This window comes from Nannobrachium achirus (genome assembly GCF_963921795.1).
Source record: "Nannobrachium achirus genome assembly, chromosome: 5".
NCBI lineage: Eukaryota > Metazoa > Chordata > Actinopteri > Myctophiformes > Myctophidae > Nannobrachium > Nannobrachium achirus.
This window is the reverse complement of record NC_137814.1, coordinates 19,645,673-19,669,009: the sequence shown is the minus strand read 5'-3', so window position 1 is coordinate 19,669,009 and position 23,337 is coordinate 19,645,673. Positions and strand designations below refer to the sequence as shown.

At 42.9% G+C, this 23,337-nt stretch overlaps 1 protein-coding gene across 1 annotated transcript in view; it reads right to left on the bottom strand.

Moving 5' to 3' along the window:
• Positions 1 to 23,337, bottom strand: part of LOC308284878 (unconventional myosin-VIIb-like) — a gene marked incomplete at both ends in the record, with an annotated part of 41,816 nt that overhangs the window by 6,483 nt on the left and 11,996 nt on the right. Inside the window, 27 exons of the mRNA XM_080725602.1 lie at positions 293 to 448; positions 2,298 to 2,440; positions 3,689 to 3,860; positions 4,526 to 4,653; positions 4,814 to 4,995; positions 5,453 to 5,619; positions 7,042 to 7,168; positions 7,276 to 7,393; positions 9,080 to 9,247; positions 9,868 to 10,095; positions 11,103 to 11,276; positions 11,537 to 11,656; positions 12,305 to 12,431; positions 13,613 to 13,737; positions 13,825 to 13,905; positions 14,633 to 14,776; positions 15,449 to 15,838; positions 16,271 to 16,468; positions 16,900 to 17,001; positions 17,269 to 17,353; positions 18,097 to 18,191; positions 18,497 to 18,589; positions 19,287 to 19,445; positions 20,603 to 20,743; positions 21,867 to 22,033; positions 22,171 to 22,306; positions 22,849 to 23,059. Coding sequence (XP_080581728.1) covers positions 293 to 448; positions 2,298 to 2,440; positions 3,689 to 3,860; positions 4,526 to 4,653; positions 4,814 to 4,995; positions 5,453 to 5,619; positions 7,042 to 7,168; positions 7,276 to 7,393; positions 9,080 to 9,247; positions 9,868 to 10,095; positions 11,103 to 11,276; positions 11,537 to 11,656; positions 12,305 to 12,431; positions 13,613 to 13,737; positions 13,825 to 13,905; positions 14,633 to 14,776; positions 15,449 to 15,838; positions 16,271 to 16,468; positions 16,900 to 17,001; positions 17,269 to 17,353; positions 18,097 to 18,191; positions 18,497 to 18,589; positions 19,287 to 19,445; positions 20,603 to 20,743; positions 21,867 to 22,033; positions 22,171 to 22,306; positions 22,849 to 23,059 — 4,137 coding nt within the window. The remainder of the gene's footprint in view (positions 1 to 292; positions 449 to 2,297; positions 2,441 to 3,688; positions 3,861 to 4,525; positions 4,654 to 4,813; positions 4,996 to 5,452; positions 5,620 to 7,041; positions 7,169 to 7,275; positions 7,394 to 9,079; positions 9,248 to 9,867; positions 10,096 to 11,102; positions 11,277 to 11,536; positions 11,657 to 12,304; positions 12,432 to 13,612; positions 13,738 to 13,824; positions 13,906 to 14,632; positions 14,777 to 15,448; positions 15,839 to 16,270; positions 16,469 to 16,899; positions 17,002 to 17,268; positions 17,354 to 18,096; positions 18,192 to 18,496; positions 18,590 to 19,286; positions 19,446 to 20,602; positions 20,744 to 21,866; positions 22,034 to 22,170; positions 22,307 to 22,848; positions 23,060 to 23,337) is intronic.

Sequence of the window (23,337 nt, the reverse complement as noted above, 5' to 3'; positions counted from 1 at the left end):
GATCCACTGTTTGCTAGATTAGCACCAGATTTATGCAGGCACATACAGAACCCTCACAAAATGTAATCTCTCTCTGCCTGGTGGAGATAAATATATCAAAGTAATAGCATCAGAAAGGTGATGGACAATTTCAGATAGCTGTCAGATAAGCCATCATCCCAGAATGCATGCTAAATTAACTAATAATCTAAAAACTTTGTGTCGGTAGTTGTATTCAGTTTGTATACGATGCGTGCACAGCCCTGTCAGTGCGTTCCATTTGACCCCAGGTGTGCTTTGGTAGGTGTCTGACCTGAGCATGGCGCGTAACCTCTTCAGACAGCCAGGGGACAGGACGTCTCTGGGCCGCGACTCCAGGAACCGCTGGGCGTGTTTGAACAGATTCTGGCTGGGCGGGAACAGGCCTGTGCACAACCACATCAGCTGCCAGCCATACTCCATGCTCAATCTGAGGGAGAGACAGGAGGTTAAATAGAGGTTATAATGATTTTTGCTTACAGCTAAATCATTATTGAGCATTTAGTAAGCAAGTCATTCACACACACACACACACACACACACACACACACACACACACACACACACACACACACACACACACACACACACACACTTCTCTTCCTTCAAAACCGCCATAAAAGAGCACCTGTCTGCAATTTGTAAATGGTCCTAGAAAAGCCCTTTAAGCCCCCCCCTGCCCCATTGTTTACTATATACGTTCATTGTTACTAGTGTTGATTATGTCTTGTTTATTATTCTATGTCTTTAAATATCTTAATGAATTGAATACGCAGGAAACTCAATAAAATTTTAAAAAAATCATTTTTTCCCTTTATTGATAGTACAGTACTGTAGGTAGACAGGAAACGGGGAGAGACGGGGAATGACATGCAATAAAGGCCGTTGGGATCGTGACTTGAACCCGCAACACACTGTCATGCATCAGAGCCTATGTGGTACGCGCCTGGACCGCTATGCCAGCTGGAGCCCCTGTGTTATCCTTTTAACCAGGGGTCAAAGACGCCTTATTTGAGAGAGAGATGAAGCAGGGACCCCCCACAACCTTTTTCATAGTCTCCAATATAGTTTCATTGTTTGACAGCACAATCATCAGTGTATTTTGCATTCAGTCAATTTGTGTTTTCAGATATTTAACCACTTGAACCGTCAATTCTTAACACATATGGTGCCAACCCCGAGTTTCCCGAGTTTGTATTGGTACTAGTGCTGTGCCAACCCCGAGTTTCCCGAGTTTGGGCCGTTTTCAAATTTTTTTTTTTTTTTTTTTTTTTTTTTTCAATTTTTTTTTTTCAAAAAAATGTTTTGGACCTCCAGAAATGTATTAGGCATGATCGCGATCGCGAAATTGCATGTTTAACCCCCATACCAACCCATTCTTTCAAACATGGCAGCCATGTTTGTTTACATCTGAAGAAAACATAATGGCTGATAAATCATGAATGCCTGAACGGATTTCCAAGCGGATTTTTTTGTTTGAAAGCTGTGAACAGCATCTACACACGTGGTGCATCATCTAGGCATGGGCGTGCACTTTTTACACACTTGCACAATTACATGGAAGTCTATGGTAACCATGGCAACGCGAGACATTGAAGAGAAAAAATCATTGCAACATAAGTGTTAATAAACTTGACCTTTCACTCTGTACTTAGTCTGCTCTTTTCCACCTCTACACCAAACGTCTTTGCCGAAAATGTCTCAGAATATGGACGCTAGGATTCAAGTGGTTAATATAAAAAAAATCACACTCGTGTGAACTGAGCGGTGGTGTGTGTGTGTGTGTGTGTGTGTGTGTGTGTGTGTGTGTGCAACAGCGCCCCTCCCTTAACATGTGTGGTCAGAAAAGGTTACTGCAGGCTACAGACAGACAGACACGGAGACACGGAGACACGGAGACAGACAGACAGACCCACACACACGGCCACGTATAGGAGCGTTGTGACCAACGCTCAAAAGGAGTAAAAAAGTTTCTATCACAAAGATTTGGAGGAACCCCTGTAGTAACTCTAAAGCCTCGAACAGAGTCGGGTCCGCGGTGTAGTGCGGTGTAGTCTTTTTGAGCGTTAACGTTGTAGTTTTATGACTCAAAAAGACTACACCGCACTACACCCGCGGACCCGACTCTGTTCGGGGCTTAAGGGGTCCTGGACCCCCTGTTGAAGACCCCTGCTTTTAACAATCATTGCAATTTGTAAACCATACCTCTGTACATAATTTGCAAACTGTTAAACGTATTAAAATCCCACAATTGTACAAACACACAGTGAAGCCAGTACCTGTTGGGGTTGTTGGTCATCTGTCTCATGATCTGGCAGTAGATCTCATCCTGCAGAGCCTGGTACTGAGTGGCGGGTCCAAAGATCTGGTCTGTCAGCTCCAGGGGGCTGCGAGCATGCTTGATGGGGTAGTCGCCCATGTACTTCAGGATGGGTGGGGGGCCAAGGTCAAGGAAGAGGTTAACCCATTTAATGCTTTAACTATTGAACAACAGCAGATATACAAGCTCACAGCGTGGCACTTGGTGATCTGCTATTTTTGTCTTTGAATATATATTTTTAAAAGTGAATATTTTTGTAACTCAAATACTTGCTTCTGGGGGGTCCCTGGAACAACATATTTTTAGACCGGCGGTCTGCGGCCAAATGCAAGTCATTTTGGGGGTCCTTGACATGAAAAAGTTTGACATTTATAGAAATGGCTGTGAGCTTGTATATCTGCTATTTCTTTTTATAGTTAAAGCATAAAATAATGGTTAAAGTGGTTCAAATCTAAAGTGACACAGATTTGCGTTCAGGCCTACTGGAACTCTTAGAGTAAAAATGAAGTTAATAATAACACGGTTTCTAATTCTAATGCATGTGCACAGTCTATATAATACATACAGAGGTCCATAGCAAAATAGAAAACCCTGCCCACACAGCCTCTGTTGTTCCAAGCCTCTCTCTGTTCTGGAGATATGACCAAATATGTATTTCTGACTTTAAGCTTTCGACCAAAGAGTGTATATCACCTCTATCATCTCGGTAGGATAGCTTACTGACCATTCCCACAAACTTTCAAAATCTACCCATTCCTCTAGACTTGTTCACAGACAGACAGATGCATGCACACACAGGAGCAATCACAATTCACTGACATGCATGGCAGGATTGTTAACTACTGTAATTGCGACCATCAGGTCGCAGTTACTACCTCCACCGTCTGTCCGTCACACGTCCACCGTCTGTCCATCACATGTCACATCACAAGCAAGCATCCCTACTCATATCTCCGACACCGTTGCCCCTATCAATGCCAAACTTTGCACACACACTCCTTGGCTGCCAAACCACAACCACCCCTCATTTCTCAAATGGCCCTCTTCTAGTGCCACCATGAGGCCGATTCTTGCAAAACGTCCCTAAAATCAGGCAAAGCAGTACACAGTATCTCTAAAGTAATGTCATCATCATGGATCTGTCCCATTTCCCATATTCCATCCTGATTGGCTACCATTGCCTTCTAAAGTTTTTGTATGGGACCTGACAGTCGTTTATCTCCCGATTAGGGAGTCTTACTGGTAACTCCCCTGGCCAATCAGGGATTCTCTCTGTTGATGGGACAGTAGCTGTTTCATAGATCTCCGATATGGGAGACCAGGTAAAACATAAGGATTGCAGTTTGAAACATTGTTTAGAAGGATATCAGTGAAGGCGTTGCAGGCCAGGGGGTTGAGCTCAGAGTTACGGGCCACGCTACGCAGCAGCGGCTGTTTGAGAGGTTCTCTGGAGCAGGCCCAGAGTTTCTCTCTGCTGCCCCCTCTGGACTGGCCATGGCGTCCCCCGTCCTTACCCGGCTGCCTGTGAGTGACATGTGGAAGAACGTGACATTCCGTGAGAGTCATCTGTTGCTAGGGATGGGACGATATGAACGTTTCATATCAAGATTATTGTGACAAAATAAATCGCGATTTACGATATTATCGCGATAATCAAAATTCATTATCCTGTGGCGGAACATTTGCCAAAGAATTGCAGATCTACAAGCTCACAACGCGTCGCATTGAGAGCTTGTAGATCGGCATTTGATAGAGAGTGAAAAAAAAGACTGTATCAAGTACGTATATTATAAGTACGTTTTACCAATTATAGAGTTTAAGTGGTACCGGATATGCAGCTCGGGAAACAAAAGGTGAATTGATCCCAGTGCGGAGGACGATACCACGACGATAAATTAAATCTCCACAATACGATTCTCGTGAGTGTTTTTTTATCACGATAAACGATAATATCGCTTATCGTCCCATCCCTATTTGTTGCAGAGTAGTGGTCAAGAAGGGAACAGCTGAGACCAACAGACAAGATGAACATGAGGCACTATACAATACACACATACAGTAGGCTACAGACAGCAAAAGTGAATTGTTGAAAGCATGAGAATGAACGCTTTGGTCTGCATCTGTAAATTTGCGCTGCTTTTTTGACCAGGTCTAAAAATGGCTGCTACATGCTATGTTTCTCATTACCTGAAGTTCTCCATGGAGAACTCTCTGAGGGAGATGGGGGCCACGGCTTCATCTCTGCCTGCTTTTGGTGAGTTCTGTGTTGACGAGGTCTTCCTCTGGCTTCCCTCTCGGCTCACCGTGAGCAGTTTCTGGGAGGTTCAGAGGCATTTCATCAGTAACACCAAGAGGGGGCATCATTCTCATCCACCATGCTCACAACGGCCATTCTTTTTTACTCCTCCCAACTTTGAACAAAACAACAACAGAAGCAGCAGCGACTAATGATCACATGTAAAGGTAACTCCCTACCAGCGTGGCATCAGGGGGGCGGCTGAGGGTCGGCAGGAACCTGAGGGTATCGGTGTAAACTGCACCAGTAGTCCCGGTCTGATCGTGCGTCGCCCGGTTCCAGCTGCGCTCCGCATTGAAGTCTGCGTCTTTCTTCACGACCAGCAGGTCACCCCGTTTACAGGCCAGAAACGTGGGGTCATCTTGGGTGAGAGAACAATGAGAGATTTGAACTGGGAGGCAAAGTAAAAGAAAGGAGCGAGAGGGAATAAGATGCACTGACGTTGTCACATAACACTAAGAATAGTGAAGACAGATAGGGGTGCAACAGTTAATCAAACTAATCGATTTAATCGACCAAAAGACAAATCTATAATTTAATAAAATAATCGATTAATACTCTATACCTATTTTGTGCATATCAATATAGGCAAAATGCCTATAATAATAAAAAATAGAAAAAACAAAGAGAAAAAGTATAGTCTCACAAGAAGGAGATATCAGTTATGTACATCTCTCTTAACTATTTGCACTATAAAATGAAATATTGGACATTTATGCAAAAAGTTATGGAGGCAACTGTTCATGAGTGTAACTGTGTGTTTACATACAGACAGTACATGAAAATTGTGTCTGTCTGCATATACTGTAAGTTCCTACCTGGGTTGTTGGCGTCCTGCTGGGTTATTGCGTATATGGAGCGCTCTTTCAGGCCCTCCAGGTACAGGTGCATGAGAGCAGCCATGTCGGCCCCATCCAGACACTTCAGCTCATAACTTCCATCGACCGTGTGCAGGCTCACCGACTGCCCGCCGGCTATACCATCGCTGGAGATTGAGATGGACAGATGCATCGATGTAACCACTGAATGTAATCAGAGGCCGGTGATCCTACAGAGGTCAGCCAGCAGGTGACCGTTTTCAATCCCCCAAATACTTGTCCTCCTGTCAATGTGTCCTCGAGCAAGGCACTGAACGTCTATTTAGTAGTGTGAAGCCACTTTGAATAAGAGCACTACCTCCAGGTCTGATATTGTACATAAACACTGGGGGTGCATGTTAATAAATTGTAAATTACGAACCGACAACCATTTACTGCCAAGTTGGCCAGCCCCTACATTAATCTAAAACAAGCTCTGTTAAAAATAACACTTGCACCAGACATTAGACTAGAGGCAAGGCAAAAATAAACACAAATGCAAACTTATGCTGTACAATAGATTAACGAAGTCATGATGTCACTCGCTCATCCCCCGGTTCGCGGAAGTAATTTCTCTATGGAGAATAACACGAGTCATCTTAAAATCATCTCGTATAAGCATTGTGGTCCAAAAATAAACAAACGGTCTCCGCGATATCGTCGGGGAGGTGGCTCTGTATGGTTTATGATAGTCAGTCCCTCATATTTGATACAGTCCTTTTTTGGTGAAAATGTAACTAATTCGGCAACAGTAACATTAGCGTTTTCTCACCATCAGTTGATTCTTCACATCCATATGAGTCAAACCACTGAGATAATTTCTTTATGTTTGGAAGACAGTTCTTATATGACGCGATATGAAAAAGGTCTATGAGAATCCAGAATGGGGGGTTCAGAATGGGGGAAAAACAGAAACCAGGGAGGATGTATAAATGACGTCAAACTTCGTAGCTCTATAGCAACGGCTCAATGTTAAAACAATCTTAATGCTGCTATTGTAGCATTTCAAGCTCTCAACAACACTCTCTACAAGCCTTCACCATTGAGAAGAGTGACAAGAGACAAAGTGACAGGATTACATTGTTAATCTGTGAAAATGGAGCAGTTAAAGATGTCCACTTCAACAAAGTATCGGCATACATAAATCATGTCCCATAGGTACTGCCTTCATGTCTTCCTGTCCCATGATGGCAGTGACCTATCTGCAGGTGCAAAACACCACGTCATAAAAATGTCAAATAACTGGCTTTGATATATTGCATATAGCCTAATTAGTATTGGACCCACTCGTAGGTGTTGACAGTTGTTTGTTTGAATTGCCTTTAATGGCCGGTCGTTTCCCTTCCCATGTTGATATATGGCCTCAAATACATTTTGTCATCTTTGCTTTTAGATTTTGCACAGCACTCTACAGCAGTGCATACTATCACACCATGCCCAGCCTTTATTTTATTTGCCCTGGGGAGGGGAGTTCTAAAATGACTGAGAGGGTGATAAGCCTTATCAGCCCTATTGGCTGATTTGTGTTTTTGCGTTCCCATGCTGCTTACCTCGTTGTATGAGTTCCAGTCACCTCAACATAGGGCAGCACCAACAACTTTGTGTCTCTTCCATCCATGAAGAAGATGCCACCGCTGTTGATCGCCGCCACAAACCTGCTTTTAGGCAATGGAGGCCCTGTGTGGGTGAGGACAACATGTGGAGAGTTCCCATGATGAGCAATGTCGGAGTTCATTTTCTCTCAAAGTGCACTGTATATTATTCGGTGTTGTGGTGGTGCTAACCTGAGGTCATCGTAACTTCATAAAACTTGGAGAAGTCGACGGGCCATTTCTCACAGGCAAAGTCCACTATTTCTCCCTTTACGCTGTCGGCTGTCTTCTTGCCACTGTAGTTAATATCCTGCGTGGCAACGTTTCTCATTAGCCATCCTCTTATTAAAGGACAACTTTGTTTTTTTTACAACAAGGGTTAATATTTTAGATTGTAATTAGAGAAAAGAAAAAGTGAGAGTTAAAATGTTTTCATGTTCTTGGTTCTATTGTTTTATTGCGTTTACCGTGCTAAAATGTGGGGCATGCGTACGCATGGCGGCATGTGTACAAGTGGCTAAATATGTCTTTCTAGACACAACAAGCCAGCAGTTTCTTTATTGCTATTTACAGTAACACTTCTAGCCCCCATAAGTCATATCCAACCATGAAAGGTTGTGTTGTATCTTGGGAATGGACTTATTCTGTGTAAAATGACATATTTAGCCACTTGTACGCATGCCCCCAACCACTGAAATAAGAATCTCTAAAACAATAGAAAGAAAGTAAATATGAAATAATTGTAACACTCATCTTTTATATTCTTTAACTCATACTCTGCGATCCCCGTCAAAACCGTTGATTTCCCGCTGTACCTCTCTGCGATGCCCGTCGTTCCCGGAAATTTAATTAGCTTTAATCATTATGAAACAATTAAAAGTATGATCGCTGTATATGGCCGCTTCGGAGTCTTAGGCCCGCCCCCTAACTGTATCCTGCCGTATTTCCGGTCTGGACCGGATCTAGCTTTCCGTATCCAGACTGAGCCTGGGCCATAGTCCTGCCTCCATTGGTTTACATTGTATCAGAAAAGGAAGCTACTCGGCGATGGAAAGCTCGTTTTTCAATCCGATTTTTGCGTTTGGAAACTTTGATCGAGTCTCTACACGCCTGGATTATGATCCCCGCACATATCGTGCGCGAACGTGTCCACGTGTTACCATAGCGCACAACTGGCTTTTATCAATGTTTTTTCATGTAAACACTGGCGGATAAGCAGGGATACAGCGTGGCAACGGATATGTCTATTTCAATGGTTTTTTTTTATTCGAAACCTGTCACCGAGTCTACACGTCTACTAGATGAGTCGCGCATAGATTGTGCACGATGCGTGCGCGTGCCCACGTTAAAAGGTATGGACAATTTGGCAGCTGCTTACTACAGCTATGTTTAAAATGGCAGCAAAATTGTTAATTACAATCTAAAATATGAACCCTTGTTGTAAAAAACTAAAGTTGTCCTTTAAGTTATAAACCAAATTCTCTCATTACCATACCTCACAGAGCCAAGCTACAAAACAACACATTCTGTTGGTACAATGTTGATCAGTTTAGTGTAAAAAATAAGAGAAACTTTTTTCCATCTGTATGACCTGTATGTAGCGATGGGACGATATGAAAATGTCATATCACGATTATTGTGACCAAAGAAATTTTGATTTATGATATCACGATAATCAAAATATCCCCAACATCCAATATCCAGGGGTTGAACATTTGCCAAAAAATAGCAGATCTACAAGCTCACAACGCGTTGTGAGCTTGTAGATCGGCAATTTTTTGGCAAAGAGATTTGGTAGAGAGTGAAAACAAGACTATGAAGTACGTACTGTATATTATAAGTACATTTTACCAATAGAGGGTTTAAATGGTACTGGATATGCAGCTCGGCAAATAAACGTGAATTGATCCCTGTGCATGACGGAGGACGATTTCACAATAAATTAAATCGTGAGTGTTTTTTTATCACGATAAATGATAATATCGCTTATCCATACCTGTATGTGGGCCGAGTTGATGAGCTGGAGCCATTTTGCCAGAGACTTGGACTCTATGAGTGGCATAGTGATGCAGTCTTCAACCACCTTCCGTGTGTTCTGAGGACTGTTGTCCAAGCCAAACTGGACGCGGTAGTGCAGGGCTGCCAGCTGGACATATTCATCCTCCTGAGTGACACAGGTAAATTCTATTAGACAACAAAGCTGACCGTTTACAACGTGACTTTCTATACTGCTGCTGTAAATACGGTATGGCGAGTGTGCTAGTGTGAGCCTGTAAGAATTGATTTGAGTATGTTTAGTTTCAAAGTTGATACGTTCTTTTTGGCGGGTAATTTACACGGTATAATCATACTTCTAATGCTGCTGTACTTTAATTTTGACAACTGGAAAACCTTAATTCCCCAATAGGGAATTCCCCAATAGGGAATTAAGGAACACATTGCCAAAAATAGCAGATCTACAAGCTCACAACGTGTCGCAACGCGACGCATTGTGAGCTTGTAGATCAGCTATTTTCGGCAAAGACATTTGATAGAGAGTGAAAAAAGACTGTATCAAGTATGTATATTATAAGTACCTTTTACCAGTTATAGAGGGTTTAAGTGGTGCCAGATATGCAGCTCGGCAAATAAAAGGAGAATTGATCCCAGTGTGCATGACGGAGGACGAAATCACAATAAATTAAATCTCCACGATACGATTATCGTGGATGTTTTTAATCACGTAAACGATAATATCACTTATCGTCCCATCCCTACTCCCGGCAGGAACATTACATGTGTCACCTTGTTACAGACGAAATCGCCCAGCTTGAGCCCCCTGATGATCTGCCTGTAGATGAGGTCTGTGCTGACGGGGTCCAGCGAGCAGTCATGCCAGGGAGCGAACAGCTCCTTGCGGATGTAGAGCCTCCAGGGCGCGTGCTGCTCCTCCTCACCCTGCCTCCTCACCTCCTGCTCGCACTGGCAGACGGCGTCCAGCACGTGCCTCTGGCCGCTTCCCAGAGACCACATCTGGAGTTGGAGCACAAATCATCATGTTGAGCATACATGGGCAACTGGCGGCCCCCACCATCTCTTAATGGTTAATATTGAAATACTGATTTGTTATTGGTTTCAGCTAAGCTGTTACAATTCCAACCATCCAAACATGAGTCACTTTAATTACTTTCTTTTTTTTATATCCAATGTAGTATTTGAATTTAAGTTGATAAAGTTAGCATAAGAACATATATAAATGCATTTGAAATTAAATAAAAGTGCTACCTTTCAGGATTCCAATTAAAATAGCTAAAAATAATTCTGGATTTCAATTCAAAAATAGCAAAAGAATAGCAGATCTACAAGCTCAAAATGTTTGAGCTTGTAGATAAGCTATTTTTGCACATTTTGACTTTATGCATTGTGGCCCTCTGGAGTGAGTGTGAAAATATAGTGGCCCTCTCCATCATCGAAGTTGCCCACCCCTGATGTTGAGGATAACGATGTTAAATAAAGGTCAAAATAAAGGATCATCGGAATGGCTACATTAGAAATCTTGGGGAGGTTTATCGGCAGTGGTCCCGTTAATAAGCAATAAGACACCGACTCTGCCCATCTACTAACTATTAACTACAGTAAACTAACTAAATGTTATAAAAAATGTAATACTTAAACAATATGAAGACGACGAATAGGATAGGATTTGACTTTGGAGTTATTTTGTCATTTTGTTTTTTAACTTGTTTAATGGTTAATTTGTTGCTTGTTTTTGGTTTGTTTGTTTTGTTTTGTTAAAACTTACGTCTCAGTGCAAGTACTGGTTGTATGCGCCGGTCACCAAGTATTCTTTTTTAGGGGGTGGGTATCAATAAGAACGAGTGATTCATTATTTAAATTATCCTAATACTAATTGTATTGTACTGTGAGACACTACCATGTGCAAAACAAAATAAAATGAATGAATGAATGAACAAACGAACTAACGAAAGAACAAACAAATAAAGCAAATACAAGATATCAGACATACTGGTCCAGCTCACCTTATCATACATGCCAATGTAGAGAGAGAAGCCATAGGTGTCTTTAAGATTGATCTTCTTGGCCACCATTTGGCAGACCTCAGCAGAAGTACTGGCTGAGTCCAGCGACAGACTGACACTCTGTCCGTCCATTAGAGACACAGACACAACCATAGGCTTCTTGGACTTGGCCGCCTATGCATATGGAGATGATTAGGTTGGATTCAAAGATACACATTAACTGGATAGAAAAGAATGTTAACATAAGTGATAATAATGGACATGTGCCTATCGTTTGTTACAGGTGTCAATGTGTCCACGTGAAAATAAAGTCACAAAATTCCTTTTCTATAAAAAATAAAAAATAAATATGCTGAAGCCACATAGCAAAATCACCAGTGTTAATTTAACTCTGAGAGTGTTAAAATGGACCTGTCTTTACAGTGCACACGTACCTGTAGTTCTATCCAACATGGTGGTTCCCCTCTCTGTCCGTTGGCTGTGATGCGATGCAGACGCTCAGTGCAATAGTCAGCATAGCCACCTGGTCCCTTACGGAGAAAGTTCTCCAAGTACTGTCAAACAGAACAGAGGGAGAATTTGAATAAAATAGGAAGGCAGAAGAGAAGAGAAGAGAAGAGAAGAGAAGAGAAGAGAAGAGAAGAGAAGAGAAGAGAAGAGAAGAGAAGAGAAGAGAAGAGAAGAGAAAAGAGAAAAGAGAAGAGAAGAGAAATCTGTCTTTGATACTTGCATTGTAAAGCAGGGTTCCCCAATTAGTTTTCCCCAAGGGCCAAATTATGTCTAGGGTACTAAGCCGAGGGCCACAACATTGCAGGGGTCTACTCCACGTTCGTTTTGCATTTATCATTTTAAAAATGATTTAAACTAGTGAAAACAGCCGATCTACAAGCACACGCGAGGTGTTGTGTGCTTGTAGATCTGCTGTTTTCACTACTTTTGTGCGACGGCCTTGTTTCATGAAGCAGAGCTTTACTTTGCGAAAGAACGTACACATTTTGAGATGCAGGTTATCCACCCGACAACGACGATATACTAGTGTTGTTGCTGCTCTTATACCACCATTATTACTGGGGTTGGTGGGGGCCAGACAGTAGCCCCCCGCGGGCCGCAAATGGCCCGCGGGCCGCCTATTGGGGAACCCTGCTGTAAAGCCTTTTGGAAAGGGCTGCATTACAGTACCAGTCTCTCCATTATGGACTAACCTTCATGAGCAGCTCTGTAGGAGGGAAGATCCCCAGACAGCTAGAGAGGAGCACCCAGCCTCGCTGACGGCTCTGCTTGTTCCTGTTATCCACCAGCTGCTTACAAATCTGGCAGTAAATCTCATCTCTACCAAGGCAGGGAAACACACAACACAGGATAACTGATGGTAGACGCGATAAACGTGGGAATGGCCCTAACAGCATGTATGTCTTCTATATCTCTGTTGTGATAAAGGATATATTATATGACAGTTAGTTATGATGACCTTGCATTGTGATTGTCTGGAGGTCATTCTATATCTCCTGTTACAGTATCAGTACTCCAAATATTCCCTGTAACCTAGCGGCCGCCAGCCGCTGTTACCTACAAAGCTGTTTTGGTTTTCTATCATGAAGATTAATAACAATAGTAGCTATATCATTATGGGTTGAGTGTTTTTTGCAGGTCTTTCAGTCCGAGTGTATCAAAAAAGCAACTGGGTTAAGCACCATTGGTCGGACCTGTTTAACATTCACCAGGTTAGCATTCACCAGCGTCGGCAGTTGCCTGGTAAACCAGACTGCACAACACCACCCTGGCAGTAGTGGTGGTGTAGTGTGGTCTGGCCCTGCACGATTGAGAATCCATTTCCACCAGCCACCAGAAAGGGTTAGCCAATCAGGGCTGTAGGCTGTGTGGACACAAAAAAGACTCCCCCCTCCCCCTCCCCTCTATGACAGGCATCAAACAGGTAGTTGTCTTTGATGCTTTCATTGATTAGAGAGAACACTAACGAGGTCTTGACACATTTATAGCCCAATCAATCAATGACCTTAGTGCACAACCCCTTTGAAGCAATTAAGAGCTCTGGCTGAGCTCACCAGGCTTTAGCCCGCCCCTAGGAAATGTAATATGATTCTGCGGCACCAGACTCTCATCCCAAAACGAAGTGTGTGATAGAGGCTGGCACCGCCAGCCTACGTCGGCAGGTTAGCATTTCACCAGGTTAGCATTCACCAGCGTTAGTTTTACCGACGTTAGGGTTAAGGACAGGTTTGGGTGTATCTTCGCCCCCCCCGACTTTCGTCACCTCCGCGCAGCCAATCACAAGCTTCCGCTGCCTTAATCCAGTTGCTTTTTATAATCAAAAATAAAACTCAAGGTTATGCTCCATCTTGATATCAGCACAGGTGTCCCGATCTCTCAAATGCATACATTTATCTGTATGTATATGGCAGTATTTATTTTGTGTATTTCAATCTTCCTACTGCTTTGACAGCCAAATGTACAGTGTTGCTTCCCAGTGGTGTACAGCTGTAGAACTGTACCTTATGTCTGGTCTTGACAGAGCGTAGCCAACGATGACATGCAGCTTCTGCAAGGATGACATGGGTCGATCCAGAGTAGGACCCTCTCCTATCATAATGTCCTCTCCATCCTCTCCCTCTTCAACCTGGTGAGGATGAATGAAACCAGCCAACCAGCTCATTATATTAAACTGACATGTACGCAAAAGCAATGCAGCTTTATGTGCGAGTACGATAGAATGACTTGCCTCCTCAAAGATAGTAGATCTTCTCCTCTGTCCTCCGGATTTCTTCTTGTTCTTTCTTAGTATTTTCTGTTGACAACACATTGTTATTGATGACATTACACTTATTCCTTTATACTGTGGCACCAGATGGCTTTATCTGCACTGTAACCACATTAAACCTGGCATCATTATTTTGCTCAAATAAAAACAAATGTTTTTTTTTCCTTCTAAATAAAAATAGCTGATCTACATGCTTACAATGCCCTGTGATGCCTCACATTGTGATCACTGATAGTTTGTTACAAAATATAGGCTTTAGAGGTAAGCTTTTAAGATTTTAAACTATAGCACATTGCCAAAAATAATTAATGCATACTTTCTAAAGTGCTGCTGCAATATTGCTCCACATGGAGGAATTAACAATGCAGGATAGATGCAAGGCATCTTATTGGTTGTAGTTATGGATTAATAACAACATAATAATAATATGATAAGATGAATAATTGCTGTAAGTGTGTAAGTGTTGTAAATTCAATGATCAATAGAATTTCTTACTATCCAAGGTTTGTGTATGGCAATTACATGTACCATTCGTCACAGTAATAATAAAGTGATTGAATCATTAAGAGTGTACTTAAATATTCCACAAGTCCACACAATCAGAATGAATACAAATTTGCAGGTGGTCAAAAACGGTCTTGCGGAACATAACACAGAGATATGTGACCAGTATGAGTGCACAAAACACTTCATCAACACATTTCCTCAGATGCACAGACACTTCATATGTTTGCTGCGTTTACACAAGTGTCACCTGGTCTAATCCCACCAGGTGGCTGAGCCTTCGCCCCTGCTTCTGACCCCGCTTAGTGCTGAGATGGGGGCTGGCGGGCTCAGATTTAGGCTCGGGTATGTCCCCCATGAAACGCAGAATCATCCACCACACTGTAAGACACGCCTGGAGGCAGGGCAGCAGGACAATGGGAGATGTGAGAGAGAGAAGGAGCAAAATGACACAAATGTACAAGAAAAAAGAGGGATGATAAGATGTGTCATCACAGGCACGTGGTAGGAAAACAATAGGTGATTTAAAACTCCATAGCAGGGGTCTTCAACAGGGGGTCCGGGACCCCTAGGGGGTCCTCAGAGTTACTACATCGGGACCTAAAATCTTTGTGAGATATGATTGTTTTTCATCCCTATTCTGAGTGGCACATTATCCAAAAATAGCAGATCTACAAGCTCACACCACCTCACGTTGTGAGGCGCTGTGAGCTTGTAGATCGGCTATTTCTGGTAAAGAGGTTTGGTGTAGAGGAAAAAGAAGAGCAGTAGAAGCAGAAGTATTGACGGTTCAAGTGGTTAAATGTCTGAAAATACACATTAATCCAATATACACTGACAGTGCTGTCAAACAAGTCTACCCTATCTAAGAAATCTAAGAACATTTTTAATTTGCAACACAATTGTATGCAATATATAGGCTCTAGTGGGGGTCCCTGCTTCATCTCTCTCTCAGCTAAGGGGTCCTTGGCCTGAAAACGTTGAAGACCCCTGCTCTATTGTAAGTAATTATATAAAAAAATGTTTTGCAAGTTCATAGTTCATGTGCCAATGTCCATCCTCTCACCAGAGTGTCCCCCTCATCCTCGTGGGGGAGAAGTGACTGTCTGAGTCTCTGGTTGATGTGACCATGCGTGGCGTTGCCCTGGAAGTGAAGGGACCTGAACTTGCTGAAGGAAAACTCATGATTGCTGTCATCATAGTCATCATATTCATCATCATCCTCCTCATCTTCATAATCCTCTCTTGGAAGGATTATGAGAGGTATGATGGGAGTAGACGCCGGGGATGGGGCTTGAGCTGGGGCTTGAGCTGGGGCCAGAGCCCGGGCCGAAGCCAGAGCCGGCTCCACGGTCAGCACTGGATTTAGGGTTATTGGTTCCTCTGGTTCTGGCTCTGGGGTAGAGGTGTTGGTTTCCTCCGCCGGCTCTGGAGTGGCACGCTCCCTCTCCAAGTCCTAAAGTAAACATGGAATAGGGACGGAATAGGATAAAACTCACTCGCCATATCTCACTATGGTAAAGTTCAACGTGGTCATCAGTGTCCACTTAATCTAATCTTACGTAGATTACCAAACTCGGCTCCTCCAGGGGAACCCCGGTGTCTCACTGGGTAAGAGCGTATAGCGCATACATCACATAAATGAAGCTATGGTCTTTCACACATCTGCAATTCAATTCCGACTCGAGGCGCCTATCGTTGTATGTCATCCCCTTCTCTCACCTTTCCCGTCTCTCTGAAATAAGGCATAAATAGCCCCCCCACCATACACACAATTTTGTTCCTCCCATCTCCCCCGATTATGTCCCCCGATTATATACTAAATGAAGACATATAGGAGTCATTTAACTTGTTATTCAACATGGAGAAGCTCAGGTTGTAGGCTAACCTCTAGGCCGTCTGGCGCTGGCCCTTGACGCCCCAACACGGCCAACAGTCCGACCACATCCTCCACCATTTCATTGTCACTGATTGGCTCAGGCTCTTTGGCGGCCAGCCGCGATTGAGCGAGAACTTCTTCCAGTCGCCGTTGGAGCTCCAAGGCCTTCTGCTTCTGTGCCTCTTGGTCCTGAAGTGACAGGTGGATCTGAGGGGGAGGGGGGGGGGGGGGAAAGAGCAGCATCCTATGAATGTAAAGTGATTTTTTTCCCTATTCATTACAGTGTAAATGTGTGAATAACTCTTATTTTCAGTCTCAATAACATGAACTTACATCGGTCCTCATTCTTTGGACCATTCTCCTGGCCAGAACGCCTCTGGTGTGAGCCTGCAACAATGTGACTGCCCCTCTGCTTTGCCTGTAGCTCTTCCTGGCCAAGTGACCTCGTACCTTCAGTTCATAACAACCTTCTATTAGTAATCATGCCCACAACATTACGTTATTATTACCTTTATCGGACTGGTAATAAGTGAAATAGTTTTAATCATACAATTTGGACTCAATGAATGCAGTTGTTGTTTAACATTACAAAGAACTAGTAGAAACACAGTCACTGTATTGTTTTATGCTGCCCATACCTTGCTCTGAATGGTGATTGCCGCTGCTCTCTCACGCTGGTACCGTGACTGAAGCTGGCGGGCACGGACCTTTGCTGCCAGGCGTTCAAAGCCATGCTTGACCTAGACGGAGCACCGCACAGAACGGATCATGGGTCAGTGGAATCAAGCACATTGTAGATTGTCAATCTTTTAATAAAATGATTTGTGGTCCATGTACAGAGCTAACTCTAGACCAGTTCACTAAATCTAGAAACTCTAAACTTAGTGAACTGGACCTGAGTCCTAGAGTGTTTCAAGTGTTAAGATCAGGGTGGCCCCTATGAATAAACAAAGTGAAACCCATAGTGTTGTATGAGCTGGGAGCTGTTTGCTCTGATGTTCAACCACCTTTCTGAAACGTCTGGCCATGGTGTGAGCTCTCCAGTGTCTCTGTATGACCACAGCTGCCCTCCTTTTCTTCACAAAGCACTTTCTACAAAAGGAGAAAATAGACATAAGTCATCATTGTGTTGATCAATAACTAACTATATGCCACCCATCAATCTCTCCTTCACTAAACAAGGCTTGACTTTACAACATCTTTGACAGCAAGGTATCTTTTTATTATCTCGGCCAGGTCGATAGGCTGGGGGAAGAAGACTATACGCCCCCTGTCCAGGCAAACCAGCCGGGCAGACGTAGTGCTCAGAGAAGCACATTTTTCTGGTTGCCTCCCATTATTATACTAATGTAAATAATACTTATATATCTTTGCTGTGCAGGGGCGTCACAAGGGGGAGTAAAGTGGGACTGAGTTACTAGGGCCCAAGGATTTGAAATATTCAAATTTTCACGATTTAAAAAAAATAGCACATCTACAAGCGTGCCGCGCTGTGAGCTTGTATATCATTCATGGGGGGCCCGCAGTGAATCCTTGTACCCAGGGCCCAGAATTTGGTGCGACACCCCTGGCTATGGGGAAAGTATGCGTCACATACCGTATGAGTCACATTCTGCATGTGTCATATAATGAAAGAATATGACTCATATTCTTTCATTCTTGTGCTCTAGCTCTGTGTATTATGTCAGGGTTTACCCCATATCACACTTAAGTGGCAGTGGCTCAGGTGGTAGAGCGTCCGCTTGGGAATGTGAAGGTTCCCAGTTTGATCCCCGGTCCCCTGCAGTTTGATCCCCGGCCCCCCTGCATGATGTCATTTCATACTGCTGTCATACCTGTCATGGTATCCCAGCATGACTCTCTGTATGACGAGGGCCTTCCTGTTGAGTTCATTCTCTCTCGCTCGCTCCAGGAGAGAGTCATGCGCATCCTGAAATTGCGAGAAATGTCATGAAGATTATACCTCTGCTAAGACTGTGTTTCAATTCATGAACCGATCCAATAGTCGTTGGAGGTCAAGTTGAAAGCATCAATCTGTACAATTGCGTCTTGCACATTCTACCTTTCCTATTGTTCAAATAAATGTTGTGTGTCTAGTATGTACCTATTAACACCATTTAACCAATAAACCATCATAATGTTGTTAATTAGAATGAGGCCATTAGCTCATACCATTGTTATCACATGTAATTACAAAACTGGGAAACTAGGTGAAATAATACATGTTTTCTGCACCTTGAGGAAAATCTTGGTCTTGCCTATTTTCCAGTCTCCCCCTTCCGTTATAGTAGCCTTGCAGATGGCTTCACAACAAGCCACAGTTGTTGCCTAGAGGGGCAAAACATAAGACAACACAGTCAGTAAGCTAGAACATGAAATAATGAGCTCAGACGGTAGAGCTCTCGCCTTTGGACCACAAGGTCATGGGTACGATCCCGGGCACCACCAACTCAGCATATGAGTAGCACGGCTTGGATGTGGCAAATCGTGTGGCAAGTACCGGGAGCTGATGGTACAGTAGGTGTTCCACACTCCACCATCTCCCAGGGGTCTAGTGCATTGTAACAGGGACAGACTCCTGTGTTTCCGGCTGATACTGACAATAAGCCACTCCTTAAGCCACTCCCGAACCAATGGTTCCCAAGCCATGAGCCATAGGTCAGGAGGAGCCTATCTCCAGTTTCCTTAACGTAAGGAAGTACACGCCCTGGACTTGACACTAGTATTTTGCCTATGGAGGTACAGCGTGTGTGTGTGTGTGTGTGTGTGTGTGTGTGTGTGTGTGTGTGTGTGTGTGTGTGTGTGTGTGTGTATATTTCTTTTTTTTTTTTTTTTGATACTGGTATGACTTAGCCAGGTACTGAACCCCAACATTCTAACCACAAGGCTGGTTCATGTTATGTACAGTATATATCACAGACAGTCACCTAGCATCTTAAACAAGTAGTATACAGTAAAGAACACAAGATACTGATATAAACAGTGTCAATATCAACATCATCACTATGAGTACACCATGACTCACTGTTCTGGGGTCACAGGTGGCCGTCCTGAGAAGCACTCTGTAGCGTTGTAGGAACTCTTTGAAGGTATGTTGAATGGGAAAACCCAACCTCCGGATGCGAATGGTGTCCATCATACCAGAATACCTCAGCTGGCGTGTACACAACGCCCTGTCAAATCTCTGAAGGTGACATAAATGAATTAACTATACTGTCGCACCTTCAGTAACATGGCACAGAACCGCTCAGTGAAAGAATAAACAACATGGGTTCCATGTGGATTTGATCTCGGACTTCATGTCTGCACTCTGCATGATTCCATTTGTATTGAGTGTCAAGAGAACAGTAAAGGTTGCATGCAATTTGCCAGCAGAGCGCGCAAGTAGGGTGATGATAACTGTCTGTATATTTAAAAGAATACATAAAACATTTGTGAATGAAATGCATGGAGCCTACAGGTGGTGTGCAAAATATTTTGGCTCGGAGCAGTCCAGAGGTCTGTGAGGATAGCTCCGGAAACACAGAGACACACTTTGGGGCCTTTTCCACCGGCAAAAAAACGGTTCTGGTTCTTCCTCCCGCCTATGGGATGAACCAGAGGTGTGCTTTTCCACCGAGAACCGGAGTTGGTTCCGAACCGTAAAAGTTGGTTTGGAACGGGAACCACAAAATCTTTGGTTTTTGTGTTTCCAGAGCCAAATCCTTGGCTCTGGTTCAATCTGGTGGAAACGCAAGCCGGTTCACAAGAACTAACCAAGGTTCCCAAGAAAGTTGAACTGGCACTGGTTCTGGAACCGGTTCTTTGCCGGTGGAAAAGGCCCCTTAGTGTGGCATTGGAAGATAATTTCTATTTTATATTCGTTTTGCAAGAGGGGGCCACAGCCAGTGGGGGAAAGTGGGACTGAGTTACTAGGGCCCACGGTGGAGGGGCCTTAATTATTTTATACTTTAGCTATTGAAAAATAGCAGATATACAAGCTCACTGCGAGCTTGTAGATCTGCGATTTTTGAAAAGTCGTGAAAATGTGTGCAAATCTTTGAATATATGTATTTTTTAAGCGAACATTTGTACTAAAATGTTGCTTCTGGGGGGTCCCTGGAACTAAATATTTTGTGATGGGGGTCTGTGGCCAAATACATATCATTTTGGGAGTCCTTCACATGAAAAAGTTTGAGCACCACTGACATAGAAACATAGTTTTTTCATGGCTTGGGATTTGAACTATTCAAAGACTTTCACAAAATGTTCAAGATTTTTTTTTAAATAGCAGATCTACACCAAGCACCAAGCACCGGGGCTTGGCATGGAACAGTTTAGGAACCATTTGAAATAACTCACATTGGACTGCTTATCATTGTTGGGTTTGAAGCAGCGGATGAAGAAGGGCTGGCAGACAGACAGCTTCTTCATCAGGGAGTCCAGAGACTGGCGGAACTGACCGCTCAGCGTGGGCATCTGCTTGCGGCCATCAGCCAGGCCCTGTGAAGTCACGGGATGAAAGCCACTATCATGATGTTCAATGATATCATTGTGGGATCGCTGAAAGCGGGCACACACATATGTTCTCCCAAATATTTTTGGGGAGAAAAGTTTATTCTCCAAAAAAAAACTGGCCGACAGTACAAAGGCCAATGAGGGAGCAGCGTTTTTGGTGACATCACCACCAACAGGTGCGACCTGATATAAATAACAACAGCTCAATTACTACCACTGGAGAAACTGACTTTTGAAAAACATAACCGAGGACGGGTGTTCCAGGACCTACGGTCCCCACTGTTTTCCCAGCTGAGAACTGGGGCTAATGTTTGACATGAACTGTAAGATATGCATTTGCTGATGTTGATGTTGTTGTTGCGATATTGATACTGTATTTTTGGTTTTGTTTTTTGTTAGTTTGTCTGTTTGTTTTGTTTTGTTTTTGTATACAAACTTGTGCCCCTAATAAAAAGAATATAAAAAAAAAAAAAAAAAAAAGGTTATTACCTGATATAAATAACAACAACACCCACATTAAATCTTTTGTAGTTTTGAAATATTTAACTTTAAGCACCCAATGCATTTCCAATGGGAAATGAGTCTGGAGAGAGAGGAAGAGAGACCCATTCAGTCCCTCAGCCTCGTAGGAGTCTCAGAAGTAATGTTGGAGTGCCTGTTGATCTTTATGCCCATACATGGTGTTCCATGCGAGCCCACACTGTTTCGTAGGAACAGTATTTCTAGTTAACAGGGTGTTATGGCGCGTCTTTTTCCCAGTGGTGTAAAAAGTACTCACATATTTTACTTAAGTAAAAGTATCAATACTGCAATATAGAAATAATATGTTACAAGTAAAAGTCCGGAATTCAAAATGTACTTGAGTAAAATACAAAAGTATTGGCATCAAAATATACTTAATGTACCAAAAGTAAAAGTACAAAATGTTTGAAAATAGCAGAAGTAAAAGTCCGGAATTCAAAATGTACTTGAGTAAAATACAAAAGTATTGGCATCAAAATATACTTAATGTACCAAAAGTAAAAGTACAAAATGTTTGAAAATAGCAGATCTACAAGCTCACAACCTTTTGAGTTGGCTCTCTAGAATTAAAGTTACACTTTCATACCCGCAGAGAACTCTTGGGTGTCATGACAATCCTGCTGTTGCCGGTGCTCTTCACTCCGTTGATCTTAAGCTCAGACTCAAAAATCATATGAAGTAACTTATTTGTGGACGACTCGATCATCTTCATGATGTCGGAACTGATAGCGTCTCTGTTCTTCTCCAAGAATCCTTGAGTGACAAAAAAGAAAAAGAAAAAAGGACCCCAAATCATCACTCGGCTATTATCAAATATTAAATGTCTGTGTGGGCCAGGTTTATATGTCCAATGAGATAAGTAAGGAAGGTCAACTGATTGGTTTGTGTACCTTCTGACTCGTAGTGAACTACTCCAGCGAAATGGCGGATCCCAAAGTCTGTGTCGTGCTCACTCTTGGAGGGGATGTACATGATGTTTCTGCAATGCTGCTGGTTCATCTTGTTCAGCATAGTCATGTCTGTGCCCTGTTCGCCAGGCCAAAACAATAATCAATAACCCCTCTACTATTGAGCCATCAAATCTCAGTTCACCCATCATATTAATTACAGACAGGCTAGAAAACGTAAGTTAAAACTGACACATTCACTTCTTCATGACGAGTGCTTGTCTTTATTGTTTGCCTATCTCTGATACCAAGTATGAGTTTACATAATGTCGCAAATTCTTTTTGCAGTGATTTGAAGTAAAATGCAAATGCGACAATAGAGGTTATGCGTATGACATCATCATCATACCCGGAAGTTATGCGGGAACGCCTACTGAGTGGCAAAAAACTATCTTCTGGCCTTGACAGACCATATATCCAAACAGAAAAGTCCTCTCTGATTTTACAACGTTAAACTCACTTTGCCACTCGATTTGCCACTCACTTTATGCTTGCGCATACCTTCTATTGCAAAAATAAAACAACAATTACATTTATTCAAGCATGAAAATATATAATGAGCTGCATAAACATATTGTAAAATGATTACTTGAACTGATGAAAACAGAGACACAGGGATACCTTTGGAAAGTGGCTCTCCTCATCAATGAGGGCCAGCAGGTTGCAGGACATCCCGGCCAGCAGGTCCAGGGTGGGCTGGTTGTCGCAGAATCCGATGTAGCTCCAGACGATGTCCTCTTTCAGGTACTCATCCTGCTCCAGCTTGAAGATGTGATGCACAAAGAACTGCTGCAGCTGCTCATTGGCAAAATTGATGCACAGCTGCTCAAAGCTGTCAAAACAAGTGTTGACATTTTTTAAGTTAATTTAGGAATGGCTATAGGTGTAATCTACTGTAGTAGAGCCCTGGTTCCCAAACTGGGGGCCGGGACCCACAGGGGGGGTCCCCAAATTATGTGCAACATTATTTTCCTCACTCAACAGTTAACAAACCAACATACAATTTTATTACCTTTTTAAAGATATTCTTTTGGCCTTTTCTGACTTTTTTATTGGATAGTACTATAATAATAATACACTTTATTTGTATGACATGAAATGCAGCTAAAA